This window comes from Orcinus orca, chromosome 16 (genome assembly GCF_937001465.1).
Source record: "Orcinus orca chromosome 16, mOrcOrc1.1, whole genome shotgun sequence".
Lineage (NCBI taxonomy): Eukaryota > Metazoa > Chordata > Mammalia > Artiodactyla > Delphinidae > Orcinus > Orcinus orca.
The window spans coordinates 1,390,379-1,403,852 of NC_064574.1; the positions used below are offsets into that span (position 1 = coordinate 1,390,379).

Consider the following 13,474-nt stretch of genomic DNA (forward strand, 5'->3'; position numbering starts at 1 on the left):
CCGGGAAAAGGACGGTTCCAGCGTCTCTCCCTGCCTCCCATCCAGCCACATCTTTCATGGGCTTCCAAGATAACCGTGGTTCACAGCGAGGGTCAGCTGGATTGCTCATAGCCGTGAGACAAGACCCTGAAGGAGGGACGCGTGGCCCCCAAGCCCTCACCCCAACCTCCCTTCACAGCCAGAGACCTTTGCTTCCCAGGGTCACCACAGGCACGGCCTGGCCGTCTTCCTGCCCTCCTCCAGGGCGTGACTTTACTGCAAATCAGATTTAATTCTTAAGGGCCATTTGCCATCCCCCACTCCTCCCATGCTCACCAAACCCTGAGCGTCGTGGATCAAATGTACCAGGGCCCTGTTGCTCGGTTGTTGGCCACTTGGGTCCATGTGGGCTCTGGCCATCAGCTCTGCTCAGGGCCTCACAGAGCTGCCCACTGTGCAGGGCAGCCTCTCCCCTCTGGTCTCAGCTCTGCTGCCAGCCCCTGACCACGTGTTTGCCTGGGATGGGCAGCAGAGCGCCCTCACCCCAGCCCACCGACTTGCCCGGTTGCACGTGTCTACCCCTCCTGCCCACCCCTGAGACACACCAGCGGTTGGAAGCTGGCAGCATCGGGGCCGTCCCCAAGTGGGGGGCAGCCCCCGGCGAGCTCGAAGCACGATTGGATTGGGTGTTGTGTGGTTTGCGAAGGTGGCGGGTGCCAGCCCTGGCTGCGTGCTGGGGAAACTGAGGACAAGGGCACCGCCTTCGTGGGTTTGTGGTAGGGACACAGGAGCCAGGCAGGGGCGCTGACAGGGGTCTCTGAGTGAGACGGGGACCCTGACTGGACCGTGTGCTGCTCTGTTCACCCAGTGCTTGGGTTGGCTGAGCACCTACTGTGTGCAAATGGCTCGGCCGGGCATGGGGAGTGGGGGTGAGTCAGGTAGGCGCCCCTTCCAGCAGAGGGGCAGGCCTAGAAGGAGGGTCCCCACTCGGTGAGGGGGGACAGGAGAGGGGTTGTCAGGCTTCAGCTGAGGGGGAGCTGCGGAGGGCCCAGTGCTCAGAGCTGCCGGGCAAGAGCAGGGGGGCTGCTGGCCTTGGACGGGGTGGGGGGCCAGTGGCAGGACCTGCAGTGGGAGAGGCAGCCAGGCCTGAGGGATCACTGACAGGGCAGATTGGTCAGTGCAGTTGACATCAGGAGGATGGAATGTTCCAGCAAGACCCAGGCTTGTCTTGCTCTGAAGGACCCTCAGCCACAGGGCTCTCTGCCCCTTCTGTGAACTCCCGTGTCCCTGTGGTCAGCGGCTGAGTGTGTGGGCATCTCGTGGGGTGCCCCTCATGCATGCCTCCAACAGGACTGGGGTGCCAGGGCCTGAAGCTGGGGAGGCCAGCATGAGGGGCCTGCCCAGGGCCATGGACCGCTCATATGGTCAGGAGGGGGTAGGGTTTGGCGAGGTGACCTGTCCAAATGCTGAACCTGGTGGTCACTCAGGAGGGGACACAGCTGGGGGAATGAGGGTTGGTGCCATTCCGGGGGCCCAGGAGGCACGCCGAGTACTCCCGGGGGAGGGGGGAGCAGCAGTGTGAGAAGTGGGAGGCCAGATGGATCGGGGCCCCTGGGGTAGAGCCATCCCATGGCGGGGGCTGAGCAGAGAGAGCTGAGACTTGGGGGCTGCTCTGGAGAACAGGGTCAGCTTAGGGCCAGGAGGGCCACCAGGGCTTCTGCTGGGAGGGGCTCGGGGAGGGAGGCTGGTGCTGGCCTTGCTGCTGTGGCTTCCAGCCATCCAGAGCCATGGTAACCCGCCGGCGAGGCAGGCAGTGCAAGACCAGGTGTGCCAGGGGCGGTGAGCAGTAGCCCCTGCCCTCTCCAGGCTCAGTCCCCAGAGGCTGAGGACGTGCTGTCTCAGCACTAGTGCAGGGAGGTGCAAAGGCCCTGGGGCTGGAGAGAGCCGTGGTGCACTGGGCTGTGGGTATGGGGAGGTTGAAGTTAGGTTCTGCCTCCCGGAGGGGAGCAGAAGATGAGATGTCCCAGGGGCTCCCCAGGGGATGGGGTGGGGGAGAGCATGTGGCACCTTTGTCACTCTGTGCCGGCCTCACAGCCTGGGCCATCCCGCCCCCAGGGCCTCCGCAGCCTCTCCTCCGCCCGGCTCACAAACAGTGCTGGGCCCCTGGGACGGCCCCGACACAGCCACACCCCCATCTGTTCCCCGTGGGGCCCAGGCTGCTGCCTCCCTGGGGCTCCCTGGGCCTGGCTCAGGCCTGGGCAGCTGGGGAGGAGGGTTCGGGGAGGGGGGACAAGTACCGGGAGGGGTTCTCTGGCTGCCCCTTGCCCAGCTCGGAGCTGAGACTTCCTGGGGGCTATTGCTCCCTCTTCCACATTCAGAGCTTGCTGGCCCTCAACTCTGTTCCGTTCTCTCCACCCAGGTTCTCTGGCTTCGGCCGGCAGGGCCCTCCTTAGGCTGACCAGGCCACGTGACGCCCTCGCTGGGCAGAGCCTGTGAAGCCTGTGCCTCCGGGGCTGAGGGCGAGGCCAGCCGTGCCCTGGGGTCACCCTTGGCCGCCAGGGTTTGGGGCCCTGGGCCGGCAGGGCACGCAGCTGTGACCCGCTGTGGCCACTTCCTGTCTGGAATTCCCTCCTCTAGAAGTGTCTTGGGAGCAGCTGCTGACGCAGAGGTTGGGGTGCAGGATGTGTGTTGGTGACCTGCACCTGTGGGGGGAGCCGGGAGGACGCAGCACTGGGCGAGAGGTGGTGTCAGCTCAGGTGGCTGCCCAGTGGGGCTGCGGCGGTCCCATGGGGAGCCCTGGAGCGAGGAGAGACTGTCAGGGTGACCTGCGTCAGGCCCCAGGCAGCCAGCGGGGGAAGTGAGCCTGGGGTGTGGCGGCTCTGCGGCCCAGGCCGACCCTGGAGGAGGGGCGGTGGGGGCCCTGTGCTGACCACTCCTGGCCGGGCGGGGAGGCCTTCCCTGAAGGAGCCCTGGTGGCGGCGTCTCGCACCTCCCCAGGCCACCCTCCAGCAGCCTGCTGGGCCAGCCTGGCCCTGTCCGCCTCACTCTCAACCTCACCAACGGCTTCAAGATCAGATAATCCATAAAGAGCGTTTGTTTTGTTTGTTTTTTTAAAAGCGAATGTGTAAAGGCTGTATTTACTAAGCCAGGAAGGTGGGGCTCCGCCAGTCACTCCCCAAGGCTGGCATCGGGGACCCTGGTTAGAACGGGGGAAGGGGTGAGGGGTCTCGGCCTCCATCTGGTCCACCCCAGCCCATGCGTAGATGGCACGGGATGACCCCCAGAGGGCCTGCACCCCCGTCTGGTGTCCTCGGAGGCGCTGGGTCCACCTCAGGGCCCCTGTCTTGCTGGCCACCCCCGGGTGCGGCTCCAGCCTTGGGGAAACACAGGCTCATGCAGGTTCCCAAACCCCAGCGGCCAATGGTGACCCGCGAGGCCTGGGCAGGGGCTGCTCCGTCTTCAGGGTGGGTGGTGACGGGGTCTGGGACAAGGGCCAAGCTCAGGAGAGGTCAGCCCTTCCCTTCTGCTGGCCCCAGGGGGTGATGGCCCGTGTGCTTGGAGGCTCCTGCAGGGCTCAGGGTGGGCAGGCTGGGCGCGGGGTCAGGACGCAACACGTGAGCCTCCAGCCACCCGGGAAGCTGTGACAGGAAAATCGTCGGGAGGGCTGGAGATGGCCACACGCAGGACGTCTGCACTGCGGAAGGGGCAGGACGGCTGATGGCCATGGGCTCCCAAGGCTGGGGGGGCAAGGCTTGGGCCTGGGGTTTGGGTCCCGGCTGTTCCCGAGCCCCATCCCCTCCCGCCAGGATTGGGGTGGTGACGGCACCTTCCTGACGGGTGTTCCGTGAAGACCGGACGGGAGGGGCCGGGTGCTGCTCTAACCCAGGGGCCTTTGCTGTCACGGTGCCTGCGTGGTTGCTGTGGCCGCAGGCGTTTGGGGGTGAGGTGAGGGCTCTGGAAAGTCCGAGCAGGGTGGGGCCCTCGGGGCTCCTCCACCTGCTCCCCACCAGAACCACGGCACGGGCCGCCCCTTGCCTTCCGGTCAGAAGACCTCTTCTCTGGTGGCAGTGACTGCCGGGCTCTCTAGCAGGAGCTGGGCCTCTGTAGGTGAGGCCACCATCTGCAGAAGAAATAAAACTGCTGACGAATGTTTAATGAATGCCTACGATGTGGGAGCACTTTGCTGTTTCCCAGCGTCCTTGTGGGTAAAACGGGAAGCGCCAGGACCTGGCGCATGGCAGGTGCTTGGTGAAAGTCACTATTTATAGCACTTTTCACTACTGGAAATAACCTAATTGGTTTTTTTGCTGGTTAAGTAAAATCTAGGAGGGCTGACCTTGCACCTGTTCAGTCCCCAGTGGCTAAGAAAGACTCAGCCCTGTTGTGGGTGTTCAAGAAATACAGTTGATGAAAGGGTGAATTGTGTAGTAAAAGACATTACAGGTTTCCAGCGTGAAGGCGTGAGGAGGGCAGAAAGACTCTCTCCCCAGAAAGCAAATACAAACCTGGGAACAACTGTCAGGAGCAAGCACTTCGGTGCCCTGGAGTTCCACCCGAGGCGTACGACAAACCAGCGTTTATTCCTCGAGAATACCGAACCTCAGGGTGAGATCTAAAATTACTCGGCGAGGGAATTCCCTGGTGTTCCAGGGGTTAGGACTCCAAGCTTTCATTGCTGAGGGCCTGGGTCCAATCCCTGGTACTAAGATCCTGCAAGCCTCACGGTGCGGCCAAAAAAATTAAAACTAAATAAAATAGAATTAGCCAGGGCAAAGCGTCAGGAGAAGCAAAGCATCAGGAGAAGCTCGGCTGGCCTGAGAAGCAGCACACAGCCAGCAAACGCTGACTCTGGGGTGGCAGATGCTGTAATGACTGACAAAGGCCTTAAAGGGGCTGCTGTAAAAATGCACCAGCACACAAGCGTGAGCTCGTGTCAAATGATGGGGAATGAGCTTTGGCAAACACATTCATGATCAAAACCATGCAAACGAGGAATAGAAAAGGACGTCTTCAATCTCGTAAGGAGCATTGCTTACACCCGCGAACTCCCAGCAAGTACGGCCAACAGACACCGTGCTTGATGGAGAAAGACAGGGTCCTCCCACCAGGACTGGGTAGGGAGCAAAGATGTCCACTCTCGCGATGAATATTCAGCGTCTACTGGAAGTCATGGCCCGTACAATGAGGCAAGAAAAAGAAACAAAAGGCATACTGATTACAAGTGAGAACTAAAACTGTCCCTCTTCACAGACAACGTGGTGGTCTGTCATCCAGGAATCTATAAAAAGCCTAACTGAGTGAATGAGATTAGCAAGATACAAAGTCAGTGGGCAAAAATCGTAGTCCTACATGCTAGGGATTTTACAAGCAGAACTTTTGTAAATACCATTTATAATGGTGACACTCTGACATGAAACACTTAGCTATAAACCTAATAAAACACGTATAGGATTTGTAGGGCAAAAATTAAAGCTAATGAAAGAAATCAAAGAAGGCCCAATAAATGAAGACCCAACACAGTAAAGACACCGGTTCCCTCCACACTGACATATAGGTTTAGTGCGATTCCAATAAAAATCTCAGCAAAAGTTTAAAAAGCTGTAGATCCTAAAATTAACACAGAAACACGAGTGATCTGAGAACTAAAACCTTTTTGAAAGATAAGAATCTAGAGAAATTGCAATGCCCAAATCCTTTTATTGAGGTAAAATTCCCATAAACTAAAACTAACCATTTTAAAGTGGGCAATTTAGTGGCAACCATTGAATACATTGACAATGCTGTGTAACCATCACCTCTATCTAGTTCCAAAGCATTTCATCCCCAGCCCCAAATGAAACCCTGTATCCATTAAGTGGCGCCCCTCCCTCAGCCCCATTAATCTACTTTCTGTCTCTATGATTTTGCCTGTTCTGGACGTTTCATATAAATGGAATCACACAGCATGTGGTCTGGTCTGTTGTGTGTGTCTTCTTTCACTCAGCGTACTGTTTTCAAAGTGCATCCGTGTTGGGCTTCCCTGGTGGCGCAGTGGTTGGGAGTCCGCCTGCCGATGCAGGGGACACGGGTTCGTGCCCCGGTCCAGGAAGATCCCACATGCCGCGGAGCGGCTGGGCCCGTGAGCCATGGCCGCTGAGCCTGCGCGTCCGGAGCCTGTGCTCCGCAACGGGAGAGACCACAACAGTGAGGGGCCCGCGTACCGCAAAAAAAAAAAAAAAAAAGTTCATCCATATTGTAGCACACATCAGTACTTTCTTTTTTTATTTTATTTTATTTTATTTTTTTTTAGTACTTTCTTTTTTTTTCCAATTTTTTTTTTTATTGCAGTAAAATACACATAACAGTTTAACCATTTTTGTTTTCCTTGGGCCGTGCTGCCGGCTTGCAGGACCTTAGTTGCCCGACCAGGGATTGAACCTGGGCCTCAGCTGTGAAAGCAGAGTCCTAACCACTGGACTGCAGGGAATTCCCATCTTAAGCATTCTGAAGGGTGCGGTTCGGTGGTAATAAATACATTCATAATGTTGTGCAGCCATCAGCGCCAACCGTCTCTAAAGCTCGTTCATCTTGTAGAATTGAAGCTCTGCCCCCATTAAGCGAGCACTCCCCATTTCCCCTCCTCCCAGAAACATCCTTTGACTTTCTCTTCGTATGATTTTGACTAAGTGTCTCGTGTAGGTGGGATCACACAGTATTTGTCTTTCTGTGACTGGCTACCTGGTACGTACTGTCCTCGAGCTTTACCCATGGTGTAGCTTGTTTCAGAATTGCTTTCCTTTTCCAGGCTGAACGATATTCCACTGCATGCATAGGCCACACTTTGCTTATCCATTCACCTGCTTACGGACACTTGGATCCACTTCCGCATTTTAACTATTTTGAATAATTCTGCTGTGAATATGGGTGTACAAATATCTCTTTGAGACCCTGCTTTCAGTTCTCTAGGGTATATACCCAGAAGTAGAGCTGCTGGATCATATGGTAATTCTATTTTTAATATTTCTGGGAACTACCATAGTGTTTTGCATAGTGGCTGTACCGTTTTACATTCTTACCAACAGTGCACAGGTGTTCATATTTCTCTACATTCTCTCAATGTGGTATCTCATTGTAGTTTTGATTTGAATTTCCCTAATGATCAGTGATGTTGAGCTGCATTTCATGTGCTTCTTGGCCACTTGTATATCTTCTTTGGAGAAATGTCTGTTCAAGTATTCTTCTCATTTTTGAATTAGGCTGTTTGTTTTCTTGTTGAATTTTAGGAGTTTTTTTTTTTTTTTTTTGCGGTACGCGGGCCTCTCACTGCTGTGGCCTCTCCCGTTGGGGAGCACAGGCTCCGGACGCACAGGCTCAGCGGCCATGGCTCACGGGCCCAGCCGCTCCGCGGCATGTGGGATCTTTCCGGATCGGGGCACGAACCCGTGTCCCCTGCATCGGCAGGTGGACTCTCAACCACTGCGCCACCAGGGAAGCCCGAATTTTAGGAGTTTTATATATTCTGGATATCAATTCCTCATCAGATATCTGCTTTGCAACTATTTTCCTCCGTTCTGTGGGCTGCGTTTTTACTGTTTATAGTTTCTTTTGAGGTGCAAATTTAAAATTTTTTTCATGAAGTCCAATTTGTCTATTTTTTTTCCTTCTGTTACCTGTGCTCTTGGTGTTATATTCAAGAAATAATCACCAAATGCAGTGTCATGAAGGTTTTTTCCTGTTTTCTTCTAAGAGTTTTATAGTTTTAGGTCTTACCTTTAGGTCCTCCATCCATTTTGAGTTAATTTTTGTATATAGTGTAGGTAAGGGTCCATCTTCATTCTTTCGCAGGTGGGTAGCCAGTTTTCCAGCACCGTTGGTTGAAAAGCCTCTTCTTTCCCTGTAGTCTTGGCACTCTAGTCAAACATCATTTGACCATGTATAGGAGGACTTAGTTCTGGTGCAGTAATTTGAAGCTTCTCTCTTTGTTTTCTTCGCCTATGAAGCTAAAGGACATTTTGTGGATTTTTTTCAAAGAACCACCTTTTGGCTCCACTGATTTTCTCTACTGCTTTTATTCTATATCACACTGAGCTCTTCTCTAATCTTACTACTTCCTTCCTTCTTCCAGCTTTGGGTTTAGTTTGTCCTTCTTCTAGTTCCTTAGGGTGTAAAGTTAGGTTGAGGATGTGAGATCTTTCTTGTTTATTTTTTTTAAACTTTAAAAATTTATTTATTTATATTTTAAAATTGTTGGCTGTGTTGTGTCTTCATTGCTGCGCACGGGCTTTTCTCTAGTTGTGTCGAGTGGGGGCTACTCTTCGTGGTGGTGCGCGGGCTTCTCTTGTTGCGGAGCACGGGCTCTAGGGACACGGGCTTCAGTAGTTGTGGCTCGTGGGCTCTAGAGCTCAGGCTCAGTAGTTGTGGCGCATGGGCTTAGCTGCTCCGCGGCATGTGGGATCTTCCCGGACCAGGGCTCAAACCCGTGTCCCCTGCATTAGCAGGCGGATTCTTAACCACTGCGCCACAAGGGAAGTCTGAGATCTTTCTTGTTTTTTAATGTAAGTGTGTATAGCTATAAATTTTACCCTTAGCATTATTATTTTCTATGTCTCATAAGTTTTGATATGTTGTATTTTCATTATCAGTCATCTCTAAGCATTTTCTAATTTTCTTTGTGATTTCTTCTTTGATCCATTGGTTGTTTGAGTGTGTTGTTTAATTTCTACAAAGTTGTGAATTTTACTTCTGTTACTGATTTCTAACTTTATCCCATGGTGGTTGAAGAAGACACTTTGTATGATATCTATCTTAAAAAATCTACTGAGATTTAATTTGTGGGCTTAACACACGGTCTATTGTAGAAATTGTCCCATGTGCACTTGAGAAGAATGTGTGTTCTGTTGTCGGGTGGGGTGTTCTGCACATGTCTGTTCCATCTAGTTGGTTTAGCACATTATTTCAGTCCCCTGTTTCCTTATCTTCTCTCTGGTTGCTCTGTCCTTTATTGAGAGGGGAGTGTTGAAGTCTCCATTAGTGTAGAACTCTCTATTTCTCCCTTCAGTTCAGACAGTTTTGCTTCATATATTTTGGTGGTCTGTTTCTAGGTACGTAATGACTAATGATGTTGAGCAGTTTTTCATGTGCCTATTGACAATCTGTGTATCTTCTCTGGATAAATGTTTATTCATATCCTCTGGTCATTTAAAAATTGGGTTATTTGTCTTTTTATTATGGAGTTGTAAGTGTTCCTTATATATTCTGAACACTAGACCCTTACTCATTATGATTTGAAAATGTTTTCTCCCATTCTGTAGGTTGTGTTTTCACTTTCTTGATAGTATCCTTTGTTGCATGAAAGTTTGAAATTTTGATGAAGTTCAATTTACCTATGTCTTCTTTTTTGCTTGTGTTTTTGGTGTCATATCTAAAAATCTATTGCCAGATCCAAGGTCACGAAGATTTACACCTATGTTTTCTTCTAACCGTTTTATAGATTTATTGGGCCTTTGGTCCATTTCGTGTTAATTTTTGTATGTGGTGTGAGGTAGGGATCCAACTTCATTCTTTTGCAAATGGATGTAGAATTACCACAGCACCATTTGTTAAAGAGATTATTCTTTTCACACACTTCCTGATTTTAGCAATTGCTATAAAACTGCAATAATTGATTCAGTGTGGTCTTGGTGTGGAGATAGACACAAAAATCAGTGTAACAGAACAGAGTCCAGAAATAGCTCCACACATAGGTCCAATGGTGCTTTGAAAAAGGTGCAAAAGCAATTCAATGGAGAAAGTATAATCTCTAGACAAATGATGCTGGAAGAACTGGACATCCATATGTAAGAAAAATGAATCTTGACCTAAATCTCACACCTTATAGGAAAATTAACTCAAGATGGATATTGTATGTAAGTGTGAAACGTAAAACTATAACACTTTTAGAAGAAAATAGGGGAGAAAATCTTTGTGATCTGGGGTTTGCCAATGTCAATGGATCATTCCACACAAGAAAAAATTGGGTGCATTGGACTTCATCAAAATGAAAAACTTTTGTGCTACGAATGACTGTTAAGTGAATAAAAAGGCAAGCCGCAGACAGGGAGAAAATATTTGCAAGTCAAATATCTGGTGAAGGCCTTGTATTCAGAATACATAAAGAGCTCTCAAAACTCCACACTAAGAAAATAAACAACCCACTGAAAGATCGGGCTAAGGCTCTGAACAGACATTTTTCCGAAGAAGATATACATATGGCTGATAAGCACATGGAAAGATGCTCAACATCATTAGTCTTTCGGGAACTGCAGGTCAAAACTGCGATGAGACACCACTTCAGACCCATAGAATAACTGTAATCAAAAAGACAGACCCATAACAAATGTTGGTGAGGATGTGGAGATGCTGGAACGCTCCTACATTGCTGTTGGGAATGTAAAATGGTGCAGCTGCTGTGGAAAACAGTTTAAATATAGTCACCATATGACCCAACAATTCTATTCCTAGATATCTACTCAGGATAAGTGAAAACATATATCCACACAGAGAGCTTAGACAGGAATGTTCATGGCAGCGTCATTCCTAGTAGGTAAAAAGTGGGAACGACCCAGATGCCCATCAACTGACGAATGACGACCAAACATGGTGTAACTAAGGAATGAGGTACTATTGACACATGCTACAGTGTGGATGAGCCTGAAAACACTCTAAGTGAAAGTGTCCGGTCCTGTAGGATTCCATTTATATGAAATGCCCAGAACAGGCAAGCCCACAGAGACAGGAAGTAGATTCGTGGTTGCCAGGGGCTTGCTTCGGGGTAGGGGAGTGACTACCTAATAGCGCGGGGTTTCTCTCTGGGGTGATAAAAATGTTCAGAAGTTAGATTATGATGGTGGTTGCACAACTCTGAATACACTAGAAGCCACTGCATTACGCTTTCTATATATGTACTTTACGGTATGTAAATGACATCTCAATAAAGCTGTTTGTTTTTAAAAGGATAAAAGACCTGAACGGAACTTCACTAAAGAGAATGCACCATTCAGCACAGGGAGAGTTCTTCAACGTCATCAGTTATAAGAGAAATGGAATTAAAACCAGGATGGGATAGCATCGCACGCCCATTAGAAGAGCTAAAACAAAATCTCCAACAAGAGACTGACGAGAACAAGTGCTGTTGAGGGCGTGGAGCAACTGGAACTCTCACAGGCTGCTGTGGTATGCGAAATGGTACCAGTACCCTGGAGACCAGTGTGGCCGCTTCTTAGAAAGTGAGTCACATGCCTGACAAATGATCAAGCGATCCCACTGCTGGGCATTTGTCCAAGAGAAATTCAAACTTATGTTTGCAAAAACCTGTACACAAATGCCTATGGTGGCTTTATTCATAACTGCCAAGACTGGAAACAACCCAAACATCACCTAGTGGGTGAAGGATAAGCAAATTGCGGTCCATCCACACACGGAATACTGTTCATTGTTAAAAAGGAACGAACCACTGAAACACGTAATCACCTGGGTGACTCTCAAAGCATTATGCTGAATGAGAGAAGCCGGACCTGGGACCTCCCTGGTGGCGCAGTGGTTAAGAATCCGCCTGCCGCAAGAGGGAGGAGATATGGGGACATATGTCTATGTACAGCTGATTCACTTTGTTATACAGCAGCAACTAACACACCATTGTAAGGCAATTATACTCCAATAAAGATGTTAAAAAAAAAAAAAAAAGAATCTGCCTGCCAGTGCAGCGGACATGGGTTCGAGCCCTGGTCCAAGAAGATCCCACATGCCACGGAGCAACCAAGCCCTGCGCCGCAACTGCTGAGCCTTCGCTCTAGAGCCTGTGAGCCACAACTGCTGAGCCCATGTGCCACAACTACTGAAGCCTGCGTGCCTAGAGCCCGTGCTCTGCAACAAAGAGAAGCCACTGCGATGAGAAGCCTGCGCACCACAACGAAGAGTAGCCCCCGCTTGCTGCAACTAGAGAAAGCCCGTGCGCAGCAACAAAGACCCAACGCGGCCAAAAATAAATAAGTAAATAAATGGGAAAAAAAAAAAACACTTTAAAAAAAGAAAAGCCGGACCCAAAAGATAACACACTGTAGGCTTCCATTTACATGACATTCTCAAGAAGACAAAGCTATGGTGATGGGGAAGAGATCCGTGACTCTGAGTAGGAGGAAGAGGTGAGTATAAAGGGTGAGCACAGGGGAGATTTTTAGGGTCTTGGGGGATTCTGTGTCCCAACTGATGTGGCTACAGGAGTCTGTACCTGTGCTAACATTCTCAGAACTGTACATCTTTCAAAAAGTCAATTTTCTGTATAACTCAAAAATAAAAATATATAAATAACTTAAAAACACAACCATCACAGTAAAATTGATTCAGTTAAGAATTCTCCATGAGTGCTAAGTTGAGAGGGATTTTAACGAGGAAAAGGATACTTATCGAATCCAAAGTGCATCCTCATTAAGTATTTAATCATTACAAAGGGAAAAAGAGTAACTTCACAGTAGGGAAAGCTGGTGGACACCACCTCCATCAGTTGGTCGAGGATAAGGCCACCACTCATGGGTAAGCTGACGTCAGGCACCTGCCTGTCTGACATGCATTGCTCCTGTGGAATTCCTGCCGGAAAAATAAAGTGTGAATCTATTCATGCAGAAACATGAGAAAACCCCCCAGCAGAGGGACATCCTGCAAAACAGCTTGTCTCCTCTCTTTAAAAGCGTCTGTGTCATGAAAGACACAAATGGCTGAGGATCTGTTTCAGGTTAAGGAAACTAAGAGCCTTGACCACCAAAACCAACGTGTGATCCTGGATTGGGAAAAATACAGCTACGAAAAATATCCCTGGGACAAGTGACACAAGTAGAAGCTGGACTGCAGATTGAGGGATCGTATCAACTGGAAACGTACACTGAAGTACTAAGGGGTCGAGGCAATGATTTATGCAACCTTTTCTCAAATGTTTCAGAGACAATAACATAAGCGGACACAGAGAGAGACAGAGAACAGTACAGCAGACAGGGCAGGTATGAAGAATTAGTGATGTGGACGCAGGGCATAAGGCAGCGTTCTTGGTCCCCTTCTTGCAACTCTTCTGTAAGTTTGAAATTGTTTCAGAAAAGAAGTTGACATGTGTGGACTCAACTCCTGCTTCCAACCGCAGAGAAGTGGCGGGAAGGCCAGCCCGTGTCCAGAAATGACTGTGAAACTGGACGAAGTCCGGCAGCAGCTGCTCCAGTCAGTGGACACTGGACCCTCAGGGCCGTGAGCTCTCAAGCGCCCACCCTCCTGGCTCCCTGGGGACAGTCTGACCACAGCCCTGAAGCAGGGCTCCAAGCAGAGCACGGTGGTCCCCGCAAGCTCGGAGGCCGAAGCTGGGGTTTTCAGTAGTTCAAAACTGGAAGTGGAATACTACACAGCAGTGAAAAAAACCAAACACCTCCCAAATGCAGCAGCAAGGGCGCATGTCACAAACATGACGGCAGGTGAGAGAAGCCAGAAAAAAGAACACAAA

At 50.1% G+C, this 13,474-nt stretch overlaps 1 protein-coding gene across 1 annotated transcript in view; it reads left to right on the plus strand.

Moving 5' to 3' along the window:
- Positions 1–11,994, plus strand: part of SRMS (src-related kinase lacking C-terminal regulatory tyrosine and N-terminal myristylation sites) — a 28,315-nt gene extending 16,321 nt beyond the window's left edge. The window contains 1 exon segment of the mRNA XM_033410322.2: positions 10,951–11,994. Coding sequence (XP_033266213.1) covers positions 10,951–11,062 — 112 coding nt within the window. The 3' untranslated portion in view covers positions 11,063–11,994.
- Positions 11,995–13,474: the final 1,480 nt, after the last annotated feature.